The sequence below is a fragment of the Bos taurus genome, chromosome 3 (assembly GCF_002263795.3).
Source record: "Bos taurus isolate L1 Dominette 01449 registration number 42190680 breed Hereford chromosome 3, ARS-UCD2.0, whole genome shotgun sequence".
In the NCBI taxonomy this organism is placed as follows: domain Eukaryota; kingdom Metazoa; phylum Chordata; class Mammalia; order Artiodactyla; family Bovidae; genus Bos; species Bos taurus.
In genome coordinates, this window is record NC_037330.1 from 93,579,432 (window position 1) to 93,594,621 (window position 15,190).

Genomic DNA, 15,190 nt, shown 5'->3' on the forward strand with positions numbered 1-15,190 from the left:
ACCTATTATTTTTCAACTCTCAAATTAGTAGTCAAATAAATAATTTAAAACAAACATCTATTTTTATGTATAGTTGAATAAGGGGCAAAGTTCCAATGATCTCTATTTTTTTTAAAAATTATTTTAAAACAATGATTCTCCATTTTGGCTACATATTAAAATCACCCAAGGAGCTTTAAAAAAAACTGATGCCTCAGTCCCACCTCCCTACAGTGCTTCTGATTTAATTACTCAAGTTACTTAGATGATTTTTTTAATTAAAAATTTTTTCCAGCTTTAAAAGATATATATTATAGATACATAATGACAAATACATTCTGTAAGTGTAATGTGTAAAACGATGATGTTATACATGTAAATACTGCAAAATGATTATCATGATACAGTTACTTAACATATCCATCATCTCAAATAATTACACTCCAGGTAATTTTAATTATAGCCAAGGTTGAGAATCACTGTGTTTACAGAAGTGGAAACTAGATGACAGCAAAGTAGGTGTTTTCTAGAGTCAAAATTTCAAAGCAATGATGTTCCATTTGTAAAATCAAACCTGTTTCACAGAGGCATTGTACGATGTGTATGTTCTACTAGCCTCAACTGAAAATCTTGGGCTAATTCACTCTAGGGTCTGTTGGTGGTAAGAACAATCAGCAAAAATCACACTGCTCGGGAATCATAGCTACTGGAGGATCTTTGCCTTGAGAAGATTACTTAGTGCAGTGTGCTAGGGACACATTCCTCTCATCGTTGAGGACACAGATCAAGCTCACCTCCTCTGGGAAATCCTTCCTAAACTCCCAGCACACAGAGATTTCTTCCCCTTTGATTTTTATAATTCTTTACTGATCCATTTCTTAGGCAGACAAGTAACACTAACTTAGTAATCTACATTTTTATGCTGCCTTTACCCACAAGCCCTGTGCTAGAAACTTACCTTGTTCAATAACAAGCTGTTACGTAGTTCCTCACACTTGCTGCTCTGCACCTGGCTCATGTGACTTTGCCCTTTCTGGCCCTAGCACCTACTTTTTCCAGCCTCATCTCATCGCTCTGCAACTTCCTACTCTAGAACTCTAGCCACAGTGGCTTTCTTGAAGTTCCTTGGATGTACCATGTTCCCTTCCTACCACACATCTTTTGCTGTATTATTCTTGCTGCCTGGAATCTTCTCTACCAAGTTACTCATCCATAAGGTCTTCACTCATTCATCAAGTCCTCAGAGAAGCCTTAAACTAAGTCAAGCCTCTCTGTTCAACATACTCAAATACAGTATTATGTAGCTTTTAGATTCTTCACACTATGCAGTTTAAAGCATATATATATGTGCACATTATGTATATGATATATAAATACATATATTGAAATCATACACCCATAACATATGTATGATACTTCACTGTCTGAATCCCTCACTAAATTATAAGCTCCATGAGGGCAAGATCACGCCATTTCACTCTACCATCAAATCTCCATGTCTAGCACAGTACATAATATGCAGAGGTACTTAATAAAATATTTACTGAATGAATGAATAAAAAAGTGACTCAAAATAATTGCCTACATTCTACTTTTTAAAGTCTAAATTTACAAATAATATAAGAACTGACATGTTTTAAAATGTTCTATAGCTAACCTTTCCTTCTCCTTTTTTGAGATCGATATTGATTGCTAAAAAAGAATCCTCCTGCACTGCTGGCAGGAAAGTAAATTGGTACAGTCACTATGGAAAATAGTATGGAGGTTCCTTACAAAACTAAAAATAGAGTTACCATATGATTCAGAATCCCATTCCTGGACATACATCTGGAGAAAATTATAATTCAAACAGATACATGCATCCCCAAATTTACAGCAGCGCTATTTACAATAGCCAAGACATGGATACAATCTAAGTGTCCATTGATAGACAATGGATAAAGAAGTGGCGTGGTATACACACACACACATGAACACTACTCAGCCATAAAAAAGAATGCAGTATTGCCATTTGCACCAGGTAGAATCAAATGATGCTTCAACTTAAGTGGTTTGATGTAAGTCGTAGAGGAAAAAAAAAATGGGGCTCTGAAATTTGATAGATGTAGATCCAAACGCTGGTTCTAACTAACAGTAAATCATAATTTCTATGTTTTTCATCTATAAAGTGGAGTTAACATCAACCTACAGATATTACCATATACAATATAAAGCACTTATAGGATACAATGTATGTTAGAAAAATACTGCTGCTGCTAAGTCGCTTCAGTCGTGTCCAACTCGGTGCGACCCCTGCGACGGCAGCCCAACAGGCTCCCCCGTCCCTGGGATTCTCCAGGCAAGAACACTGGAGTGGGCTGCCATTTCCTTCTCCAAGAAAAATACTAGTTGTCCTTAAACCTGTTACAGTTCTATCCCTCAAGGTCTGATTCAGATACCATCTTCCATCAAGACGAAAATTCTCCAGTGAGAAAAAGTTTCTCCTACTCTCCTACAGCAACTATACTGATCCTTGGCTTTAGATTTGTTTGTGATCATAACATTACTACTACTATCAAGCTCCTTGGAAGCAAATCCTGTATCTTTTTTATCTTTCAATCTCAAGTTGAGCCAAGTTCAGTAGATGTTTCCCAAATGGAATTTAAGCCATTACGCATGAGAAACCTAAGAAGAGAAGGATTTTACCATTTTTACAATAGAGATCTTCTTGGACAACTTACCTCCCATTACTCTTTTCTACAAAGGAGCATCTCTAGTTTCTTTGACGTGATCCTTTAGATACTATATGTTTAAGTGGTTCAAAATATCTAAACATTCTCTTCATGAGAACTATCATTTATCCAGGGCCTACAACATGACTTGCACTTTACATATATAATTATTAATCTTCAGAATAATTTTGCAGGTAAGAGTCATATCTATTTTATAAATAAATGTAAATTGAAAAGTTACATCATAGTTTGCTCTGGGCCATAAAGCAAATAATCTGGAATATTAATTCAGACTCAAAAGCAAGGCCTTTTCACTCTATGTCATGTTTCATGAATATGATCTATATATTATTAGACATTCACCTTAATGGAGTCTTATGTAAACTAAACAATGGTCAGCCTGACAAAGGAATATATTTTTAAAATCTGACCTTCAAATGTCCTTCGCCTGTGAGGAATTCAGAATAGCCAGCATCAGTGGCCAGCAAACCTACAAACTGCATGCTGGGCCGTTGCTGAATAAAAGCTTCAACAGCTTTGTCTGTCACATGCTTCCTCCCAGAAACATCCAGGGAGACGAGGTTGGGCAGGATGTCCTTTTGTTCTAGTAATCGAAGAGCTATGTCTGATGTAAACTGTTTATCATCCGAAATATCAAGATGATTCAGATGTCTTAGTTCTCGAACAACATCCAGTATCTGGGTAGTTGTCATTTTTAAACATTTCAAGTGATGCATGGTTAGAGACTTGAGTCGGTCTTTGCAAGCCAGCAGAGCCGTGATGTCTGTGATCGAGGTGTTAGAAATATCCAGGCTCTCTAATCTTGGCAATGAGGCAACTTCAGCCAGGTCTTCATTGTAAAAGAGAACATTGGTGATGCTTAATGCTCGAAGGCCAGAAAGTCGGCTAAAGCACCGCTCATAAGGATCTTCGAGGGACAGAGTTAATGAGTTCAGCACGAGGCACTGGAGATTTTGCTGGATCCATTTATTACTGCCAAGCCCACTGATGATGTCTGTAATCGTGATGTCAGCATTCACACCTGTGGCATCAAGTTCCACTAACTTGTGGTGGCAGAAGGCTTTCCGGAAAGCAACAGCAGAGATCTTGGCTTTGCGAATGCAAGCTCGTTTTAAGCGCATCTGGTTGCCCCTAAAAATACCTACAGTTGCATCATTCAGGAGACCTAGGAAAAAATAAGCAGTACTTTAACTTCAAAAAATGGTTAAAGGATAGCTAAAACTTCCAGTATACTTTACACTTTCAAAGCACTACCATGTAACAGTATTTCATTTAATAGACACAACAATTCAGTAAGGTAAGAATGTGATTATCCACAATTTATAGCTGAGTAAACTGGGGTTCAAAAAAGTGGGCTTCCAACAGCACAGAAATAGCACGTGGCAGAATCAGGACTGTGTTAGGCATTACTGATATTCACTAATATCTGGTTCTCCTCCCATTACTGGACACATGCACAGTTGTGTTTTCCAACCTACCCTTGGATTTAGATGGGGCTACATGCCCAGTTCTAGCCAAAGGTATACCAGATCCAAGTACAAAAGGATCATGAAAGCAAAGAAAAGGAAGTAATTTACCATCCCTGGAGATCTGAAAAAGGCTCCATGGAAGAGGTGATCCTTGAGAAGGTCTTTCAAAGATGAAGGAAAAATGCAAAGATGGAGAAGGAAGGTGAGGGGAATTTAAGAAGAATACAGGGGAAAACCTAGATATGAGTGAGAACATGGTCGATTTCTGAAGATTTACGTATGGCAGTGGGAAGAGACAAGGAATAAGGCTAGATCACTGAAAGGTCAAGAGAAGAAAGCAGGCTAGCTAGAGATCTTGGGACACAAAGAACAATATGGTGGAGTTCCTGGTTTTTTCCCCTGTACCATATATTCCAGACTTAAGCTGGCAATTGGGAAATACCAACAAGCACACACAAAAACAGCCCCTCCCCTGCCAGGGCCACAAAATCTGCTCACTCTAGCCAAAGTACCAGAAAAAGGGCAGCCTAGCAAGGGTAAATGTTTTTGTCCCTCACTTGACTTCTGTTGACACCCGAGACTTAGTGCTCCTCATTATGGCTATGCGGGAGACTGGTGTTCTGGTTCCTCATTAGGTCTCTGGTGTTTGACTGAAATAAAGTGATTACTTTATCTCACCACATTTCCTGATGTGGATGAGGGTGTCAGAGACATGAACAAAACCTCACCCTCATCCACACCAGCAGATGCCAAGCGGGGAACCTAGACTTTCACTCCTGCTATAACTAGTTGCCACAATCTCCCCACAGAGAAGTGTTAGGAGAAGGCCGAGTATGGAGGCAGGACTTCCATGTCCATCTGGCAGTAATGAGATGCTTCTCCCTTTCTGAGCTGGGGTGGTATCAAAGGAAGCCTAATGGAGAGTTGAGACTTCATCACTGCCCAACAGTAAGTAATGAGGTCACCTCCCTACAACATGCTGTCAGTGGAGGCCAAATGAAGAAGAGAAATGAAGTACTCACACGGCTCTCAGCTAGGGAGGGTACCAGTAGCGAACTAGTGGGGAAGCAGCACGCCAATCCCCTGCAGAGCAGTAATGAGTAATGAGAAGCACTAAGTCTCAGGTGTCAACAGAAGTCAAGTGGGGAATAAGAACATTTACCCCAGTCTGGCAATAACAAGGCAGTGCCTTCACCTTCCACTGCTAGAGTGGTGGCAGAGACACAAACAAAAACAGCAGTCCCACATAACACAATATCCAAAATGTCCAGATTCCAATAAAAACTCACTCATCATACAAAGGGCCAGTAAGATCTCAACATGAAAAGAAGACTATAGATGTCAACACTAAAAAAATGAGAAATGTTAAAATTATTTGATGAAGGTCTTAAAGGAGCCATCATAAAAATGCTTAAGTGTGCAAATACAAACAAGCTTGAAACAAATGGAAAACAGAAAACCTCAGAAAAGAAGCAGAAGTTATAAAGAAGAACCAAAGGAAAATTTTAGAATTGAAAAATACAATAATGGTTGCGTTCAACAACAGAATAAAAGGAACAAAGGAAAGAATTAGTGAACTAAAAGAGTGAAAAAAAAAAACAGAAATTACCCAAATCTAAAGAACAGGTAAAAAAAACAGACTTAAAACATATTTGAACACAGCTAATTTGTCCAGAAAGAGTGGAGGAATAGGGCAGGGTTGAAAAAGTATTTGAAGAAATCATTACACACCTATTAAAATGGCTCAAATAAAAAAACAGTAATAACACCAAATGCTGGCAAGTATGCAGAGAAACTGAGTCAGTCTTACATTGTTAAGAGTGTAAAATGGCATAGCCATTCTGTAAACAGTGTGGCTAAACATGCAACTACAATAGGACCCAACAGTAGCACTGCTGGGCATGTATCCCAAAGAAATGAAAACTTATGTTCACATAAGACCTGTCCATGGATGACTATACCACTACAATATTCATATTCGACATTACATTCTTAATAGTTAATAGTTAGATATTATATTAATAAGACCATTCAGGTATGACCTAAATCAAATCCCTTATGATTATACACTGGAAGTGAGAAATAGATTTAAGGGCCTCGATCTGATAGATAGAGTGCCTGATGAACTATGGACGGAGGTTCATGACATTGTACAGGAGACAGGGATCAAGACCATCCCCATGGACAAGAAATGCAAAAAAGCAAAATGGCTGTCTGGGGAGGCCTTACAAATAGCTGTGAAAAGAAGAGAAGCGAAAAGCAAAGGAGAAAAGGAAAGATATCAGCATCTGAATGCAGAGTTCCAAAGAATAGCAAGAAGAGATAAGAAAACCTTCTTCAGCAATCAATGCAAAGAAATAGAGGAAAACAACAGAATGGGAAAGACTAGAGATCTCTTCAAGAAAATTAGAGATACCAAAGGGACATTTCATGCAAAGATGGGCTCAATAAAGGACAGAAATGGTATGGACCTAACAGAAGCAGAAGATATCAAGAAGAGGTGGCAAGAATACATAGAAGATCTTCATGTCCCAGATAATCACTATGGTGTGATCACTGACCTAGAGCCAGACATCCTGGAATGTGAAGTCAAGTGGGCCTTAGAAAGCATCACTACGAACAAAGCTAGTGGAGGTGATGGAATTCCAGTTGAGCTATTTCAAATCCTGAAAGATGATGTTGTGAAAGTGCTGCACTCAATACGCCAGCAAATTTGGAAAACTCAGCAGTGGCCACAGGACTGGAAAAGGTCAGTTTTCATTTCAATCCCAAAGAAAGGCACTGCCAAAGAATGCTCAAACTACTGCACAATTGCACTCATCTCACACACTAGTAAAGTAATGCTCAAAATTCTCCAAGCCAGGCTTCAGCAATACATGAACCGTGAACTCCCTGATGTTCAAGCTGGTTTTAGAAAATGCAGAGGAACCAGAGATCAAATTGCCAACATCGGCTGGATCATGGAAAAAGCAAGAGAGTTCCAGAAAAACATCTATTTCTGCTTTATTGACTATGCCAAAGCCTTTGACTGTGTGGATCACAATAAACTGTGGAAAATTCTGAAAGAGATGGGAATATCAGACCACCTGACCTGCCTCTTGAGAAATCTGTATGCAGGTCAGGAAGCAACAGTTAGAACTGGACATGGAACAACAGACTGGTTCCAAATAGGAAAAGGAGTACGTCAAGGCTGTATATTGTCACCCTGCTTATTTAATTTCTATGCAGAGTACATCATGAGAAACGCTGGACTGGAAGAAACACAAGCTGGAATCAAGATTGCTGGGAGAAATATCAATCACCTCAGATATGCAGAGGACACCACCCTTATGGCAGAAAGTGAAGAGGACCTCAAAAGCCTCTTGATGAAAGTGAAAGAGGAGAGTGAAAAAGTTGGCTTAAAGCTCAACATTCAGAAAACGAAGATCATGGCATCCGGTCCCATCACTTCATGGGAAATAGATGGGGAAACAGTGGAAACAGTGTCAGACTTTATTTTGGGGGGCTCCAAAATCACTGCAGATGGTGACTGTAGCCATGAAATTAAAAGACGCTTACTCCTTGGAAGGAAAGTTAAGTTCAGCCTAGATAGCATATTGAAAAGCAGAGACATTACTTTGCCAACAGAGGTCCGTCTAGTCAAGGCTATGCTTTTTCCTGTGGTCATGTATGGATGTGACAGTTGGACTGTGAAGAAGGCTGAGTGCCGAAAAATTGATGTTTTTGCACTGTGGTGTTGGAGAAGACTCTTGAGAGTCCCTTGGACTGCAAGGAGATCCAACCAGTCCATTCTGAAGGAGATCAGCCCTGGGATTTCTTTGGAGGGAATGATGCTGAAGCTGAAACTCCAGTACTTTGGCCACCTCATGCGAAGAGTTGACTCATTGGAAAAGACTCTGATGCTGGGAGGGATTGGGGGCAGGAGGAGAAGGGGACAACAGAGGATGAGATGGCTCGATGGCGTTACTGACTTGATGGACGTGAGTCTGAGTGAACTCCAGGAGTTGGTGATGGACAGGGAGACCTGGCGTGCTGCGATTCATGGGGTCGCAGAGTCAGACACGACTGAGCGACTGAACTGAACTGAAACGGCATTATGTTTTTAGATGGTAAAATTCTTATTCTGATTTCTAGATCTTATGCACACATTTCCTGGAAAACTTTTAGCATTGAGACAACAGATACAGTGAGCAAAGAGTAAAACAAGAGAATTATAGAATCAAGTAAGTAAAACTCTTTAGTATCAGGCTTATTTTAATAAGGACTGCTACCAATATCATTAATCCCTTGAATTGAGTAAATAAGTAAATTTTTTTAAATGAATTATTTTCTAAAATCATTGCACTATTAGAAGACTTATACTAGCAATTTTGAAAGCATTCATAAGGAATTCCCTAGCAGTCCAGAGATTTTTCTTTTGCAGTACTATTAGCAGTATCCACTCTTGACTGTTTGAAGGTGGATATGATTTTTACAAAGAGATTAAATAATCTGTGCATGTGATGAATAAGACAGGTAATCACATGGGGGAAACACAAATGGGGCAGCACACTGTTTCTCTTGATCCTCACTTTCCTCATTTGAACTCAATTTGAAGAAAACTGATAGAAAACACATTCTGATCAAGCATATAGCTTCTCAAAGACATACTCTGGAAGACAATTATTAAGTTATATGTACTTAAAAACTACTTTCATTATTTTATTCATACAAAGCATTCACCAGTGCCTGGTATGTAATAAGCATTCAACAAATGTTAGCTGCTATTATTAATTAACAATAGTTATATTTCCAAAGGAATATGGAAAAGTTAAAACTTCAGTTAACATTTATTCTTTTGATTTATAAGACTAGTTATATGTACAAATATTTAAACTGAACTTGCTAAGTGTAATCATTAAACTGAGACCAGAAAGAAATGCTAGCACTACCACAACCTTTTAAATCTCATTTGTAAGGGATCTTTAACTTAAATGTGGATAATACCTATTGAAATTTACCCTCATTCCTTCAGCAGTTGGAAGAATCCAAAGAGACTACAGACTTGAGCAACTTTAGTGAAAACCAAGGAATGCAGACATCTTCTTCCTCCCACCCTTCCTTCGAATGCACTATCTGCATTTGTGTGTGCTCTGTCTATAGACACACACACACACACACACACACATATCAGATAATGGGATATACTTTTGCTGTGACTTTAAGTATATATAATAAATTTATGTATTTGTGTATGTGTGTTCACTTGCTCAGTCGTGTCTGGCTCTTTTGCAACTGGCATGGACTGTAGCCCACCAGGCTTCCCAGTCCATGGAATTTTACAGGCAAGAATACTGGAGTGGGTGCCATTTCTTCCTCCAGAGGATCTTCCCAACCCAGGGACTGAACCGAGTTTCCTGCATCTCCTGCACTGGCAGGTGGATTCTTTACCACTGAGCCACCTGGGAAGTCCCTTATAGTCCCTATATTTAATAAAATATAACAACTATAAACATATTTGAATATATGTGTGGGTATATATATTTAAAGTCACAGCAAAAGTGTATGTACCATTATCGGCTATCCAGGGGAGCAACAACACCTCTAATGTAGGAGTAGGAAGGTTGTGTGGCAGTGAAAAGAAAACTGATTTAGAATAAAACAGATCTGCATTTGAACCAGGACTCTATCATTTACTAGCAGTGTAACTCTTAACAAGTTACTTCTCTGAACCTCAGTTTCCTTATCTGTATATGAATAGGACAAAAGTAGCTACCTTATAAGTTTTTGAGAAAATTCAAGAAAAGTATAAAATGCCTGGCATTAATATTACATGGAAGAGGCAATTCATAAATGATAATTATCACTATTGCCATATTTATTCTATTTTATAGTTGTGGAAAAAATTATATTTCTTACTTGTAAGAGTTTACACACCCTAAATATATAAAGGGATGGAATCTCTTTCAACTTAGAACTTACACGTAGGTAACAAAATTCTCAATATATTGTGCATAATCAGAATTTCACAGATAAATCTTTCACAATTTATTTTCAGAATTTGTTTTTGAAGACAGAAGTAATACATTAGCTATGATTTCCTGTTTCAAAGATCAAAAGCATAAACTAGCTTTTCCATTATAACATTTATTGATTTTCTTGCTGCCAAATAACCCTGTAAGGTATTTTAGACCAGCAGACTTCCAAACTGCTATTTTGGGAGAGAAGTTATTTTTGCCATGCGAACAGCTTCTCATAACAACAAAATAGAAGAAACAAAAAAAAGGGCTTGCCAGGTTAGAAAAGAAAATGCTTACTTAAATTATGCCATAAGCAGCAAGGTAGGCAAAAATAAATGAATTCCTTTTCCTCAATTAGGCTTTTCTGTTATTTCTATGAAAATAATTAAATGGCCACAGCAGCACTTCAAAATCCAATGCTAATTTAAAGGGCATAATTTTTGTTTCCTCTGTTTATTTATTACCATGAAAAGCCATGGTCTGAAGTAGCCGATCAGCCACCTCCTGTGGGAATACTCCAGGTTCCTGCAGACACAATGTTCCATCTTGTCTTGCTGAGCAGAACTTCTCAAGGTGAGTAGTCAGGAAATTCAAGCAGATATCAAGTAAGGAATAAGGAGATGCCTCCTCCTTGGATCCCAGGAAGAAACAAAGGGAAAACCAAAGCCAACAAGTTAGTTTCCAGAAAAGTAGAGAACAAAAGATTCATTTACTTGCTCAACAAGTACTTTTACTCAAGTGTCTACCATGTGCAAGATACCATGTTAGGCAGTGGGAATACACCATATGATCCATGTTCTCAAGAAGCAGGAGAAGAGAAACATTTAAACACATTTTTACTAAAAGTCTATTATATACTATAGTATAGGATATATTGGGTAGTCATGTAAACATACAGCAAGGTATCCTAATCAGTCAAGGATGGTTAGGGAAGATGGCACAGCGGATTAATCTTCCTAAATTACCATCCCAGAACACTCTACTGCTCAAAACATCAGTGGGATGCATGGGCCTGAACACAAAAGAAAAAAATCTTATATTGTTAGACTGATGATGCCCGAGTCCTTCCAAAATCTAGCCTCAATTTACTTTCCAACTTGACCTCCCACAAAATTCCCATCCCAACCTAACAGTTCAAATATGATCAGTTCATTTGGAGGAAAGAATGTGCTATATGTGTTACACTCAAAAAAGAAAAAGGTTAACCCAGTTTATTCCAATCTGAGGAATACAGAACTAATCAAATAAGCACAAAGATTTAAGTATAAGGGTTTTGATTACAGAAATAAACACTCTTTAAGGTCCCTAATAACAGTAATATAACTAAAATATAATTATAGCAGCTACCATCCATTAGGTGCTTTCTGTATGACTCTGCTGAGAGTTTAACGCTGAGCGCCGAATAATTGATGCTTTTGAACTGTGGTGTTGGAGAAGACTCTTGAGAGTCCTTTGGACTGCAAGGAGATCCAACCAGTCCATTCTGAAGGAGATCAGCCCTGGGAGTTCTTTGGAGGGAATGATCCTAAAGCTGAAACTCCAGTACTTTGGCCACCTCATTCAAAGAGTTGACTCATTGGAAGACTCTGATGCTGGGAGGGATTGGGGGCAGGAGGAGAAGGGGACAACAGAGGATGAGATGGCTGGATGGCATCACTGACTCGATGGATGTGAGTCTGAGTGAACTCTGGGAGTTGCTGAGGGACAGGGAGGCCTGGCATGCTGCAATTCATGGGGTTGCAAAGAGTCAGACACGACTGAGCGACTGATCTGATCTGATCCATTATTTCAGTCATTCCTCACCCCTACTTTACTAAGTAGTGAAGCATTATTTTCATTTTTGCCTAACTGAAAACTGGCTCAGAAAAGTAACATCTAAGTATTCTACACATAGTAACTGACAAAGTGTAACTTCAAATTAAAAACTGACTTAGGGGGACTTCTCTGGTGGTCCAGTGGATAAGACTCCAAGCTCCCAATGCAGGCGACCCAGGTTCAATCCCTGCCACAATGAAGACCTGATGCAGCCAAATAAACAAATAAAAATATCTTAAAAAAAATATGACTGAGGAACATAACTCTTAACCATATTAAATTGATACTACACATGTGACATTTTAATGGCTGAATAATATGCAGCCATTAAAAATTATAGTTCAAAGACATATTACTCAAATATAAAAATATTCATAATACAAGGTAAGTTTTTTAAAATACATAGTTTATAGAACATCCTCAACCTGATAAAAGTCATCCATTCATATTCATGGATCAGAAGATAATATTTTTAAATTGATCTACAGATTCAGTACAATCCCTACCAAAATTCCAGATTCTTTTTTTGCTGAAATTAACAAACTGACCTAAAAGTCATATGGAAATACAATGGACCTAGAATAACTGAAACAATCTCTGAAAAGAACAACAAAGTTGGAAGACACACTTGTCAGTTTTAAAGCTTACTATAAAGCTACAGTAAACAAAGCAGTATGGTACTGGCATAAAAACAGACACATAAATCAATGAGATAGAACTGAAATATCAGAAATAAACTCTCATATTTATGGTCAGTTGACTTAAACAAGGCTGTCAAGACAATTCAATGGGAAAAAAAACCAGGCTTTTCAACAAACAGTGCTGGGATAACTGGATGTCTACATGCAAAAGGATGAACATGGGGTCCTTCCTCAAAGCACATATAAAAATTAACTCAAAATAGATCAAAGGCCCAAAGGTAAAAGTTAAAACTGTTAGGTTCTTAGAAGAAAACATTGGTATAATCCTTCCTGACTTTGAATTGGTGAATGACTTCTTAGATATGACATCAAAAGCACAAACAACCAAAGAAAAAAGCAGATAAACTAGACTTCATAAAAACAAAAAAACTTTTGCATCAAAGGTCATCATCAAGAAAGTGAAAAGAAAACCCCAAAAAATGGGAGAAAATATTTGCAAATCATGTATCTGTTAAGGGATTTGTATCTAGATTATACAAATAATTCTTACAACTCAATTATAAAAAGACAACTCAAAGACAGGCAAAGGTCTAAATGGACATTTCTCCAAAGAAATACAAATGACCAAGAGTCACATGAAAGACATGCAACATCATTAGTTACCAGAAAAATGCAAACCAAAATTACAATAAAGTAATATCTCACACTTACTATTAAGGCTATAACCAAAAGACAGATAAAAACAAGTGTTGGTGAAGATGTGAAGAAACTGGAACTCTTGTACCCTGCAAGTGGAAATGTAAAGTGGTACGGCCACTTTGGAAAACAATCTAGCAGGAGCTTCCCTGGTGGCTCAGTGGTGAAGACTCCTGCCAGTGCAGGAGACATGGGTTCAATCCCTGATCTGGGAAGATCCCACTTGCTGCAGAGCAACTAAGCCCATGCACCACAACTATGCAGCCTGCCCTCTAGAGCCCAGGAGATGCACATATCACAGCTACTGAAGCCCGTGCCCTGTAGAGCCTGCAACAGGAGAAGCCACCATAATGAGAAGCCCAGGCTCCGCAACTGTGCTCTCCACAACGAGAGAAAAGCCCACACAGCAATAAAGACCCAGCACAGCCAAGAATAAATTAAACTTCTTTAAAAACCTATCAATTGCCATATAACCTTGCAATTCCACTAAGTATATACTTAAGAGAAATGAAAACGTATGTTACACAAAACTTGAACATAAATGTTTATAAAAGCTTTATTCATAATAGATGAAAAGTGGAAATGGCCTAATATCATCAATTTATGACTGGATAAACAAAATATGGTATATTTACACAATGGAATACTATTCCATTGTATTATGGAATCACAGATGGATCTCAAAAACATTATACTAAATGAAAGAAGCCGGTCACAAAAGACCATATAAAGCAGAATTCCATTTATGTGGAATGTCCAAAACAGGCAAATCTATACAGACAGAAAGATTAGTGGATGCCTAGAGCTAATGGAGAGGAAGAGTTGTAGGAAAATGAGAAGAAAATGCTAATGGGTACATAGCTTGTTTTTGAAACTGAAATATTGAAATATTTGAAAATATTCTGAAATTGATTATGTATTTGCACCACTATTAGTAACTTAAAAACCACTGAATTGGGTACACTTCAAATGGGTGAACTGAATCGTATGTGAATTATATATCAATAAAGTTATCACAAAAATTAGTTTACAAAACTATAAATATAAAACTGAAATAAATACATCAAAATATTAACAGTCGTTAACTCTGGGTAAATTGCTATCGGTTATTTTATATGGTATGACCTGCCTCTTGAGAAATCTGTATGCAGGTCAGGAAGCAACAGTTAGAACTGGACATGGAACAGTGGACTGGTTCCAAATAGGAAACGGAATATGTCAAGGCTGTATATTATCACCCTGCTTATTTAACTTATATGCTAAGTACATCATGAGAAACGCTGGGCTGGATGAAGCACAAGCTAGAATCAAGATTGCCGGGAGAAATATCAATAACCTCAGATATGCAGATGACACCACCCTTATGGCAGAAAGTGAAGAAGGACTAAAGAGCCTCTTGATGGAAGTGAAAGAGGAGAGTGAAAAAGCTGGCTTAAAATTCAACATTCAGAAAACTAAGATTATGGCATCCGGTCCCATCACTTCATGGGAAATAGATGGGGAAACAATGGAAACAATGACAGACTTTATTTTTGGGGGCTCCAAAATCAGTGCAGATGGTGACTGCAGCCATGAAATTAAAAGACACTTGCTCATTGGAAGGAAAGTTATGACCAACCTAGACAGCATATTAAAAAGCAGCAACATTACTTTGCAACAAAGGTCCATCTAGTCAAAGCTATGGTTTTTCCAGTGGTCATGTATGGATGTGAGAGTTGGACTATAAAGAAAGCTGAGCGCTGAAGAATTGATGCTTTTGAACTGTGGTGTTGGAGAAGACTCTTGAGCGTCCCTTAGACTGCAAGGAGATCCAACCAGTCCATTCTAAAGGAAATCAGTCCTGAATATTCATTGGAAGG

At 38.1% G+C, this 15,190-nt stretch overlaps 1 protein-coding gene across 5 annotated transcripts in view; it reads right to left on the reverse strand.

Annotated features, from left to right (window-relative positions):
- Positions 1-15,190, reverse strand: part of ZYG11B (zyg-11 family member B, cell cycle regulator) — a 74,579-nt gene that overhangs the window by 38,152 nt on the left and 21,237 nt on the right. For 3 of the 5 annotated variants that reach the window (NM_001102247.1, XM_059884813.1, XM_024989648.2), the window contains 2 exon segments: positions 3,122-3,876; positions 10,644-10,809. In NM_001102247.1, coding sequence (NP_001095717.1) covers positions 3,122-3,876; positions 10,644-10,809 — 921 coding nt within the window. 5 annotated transcript variants of the gene reach the window in all.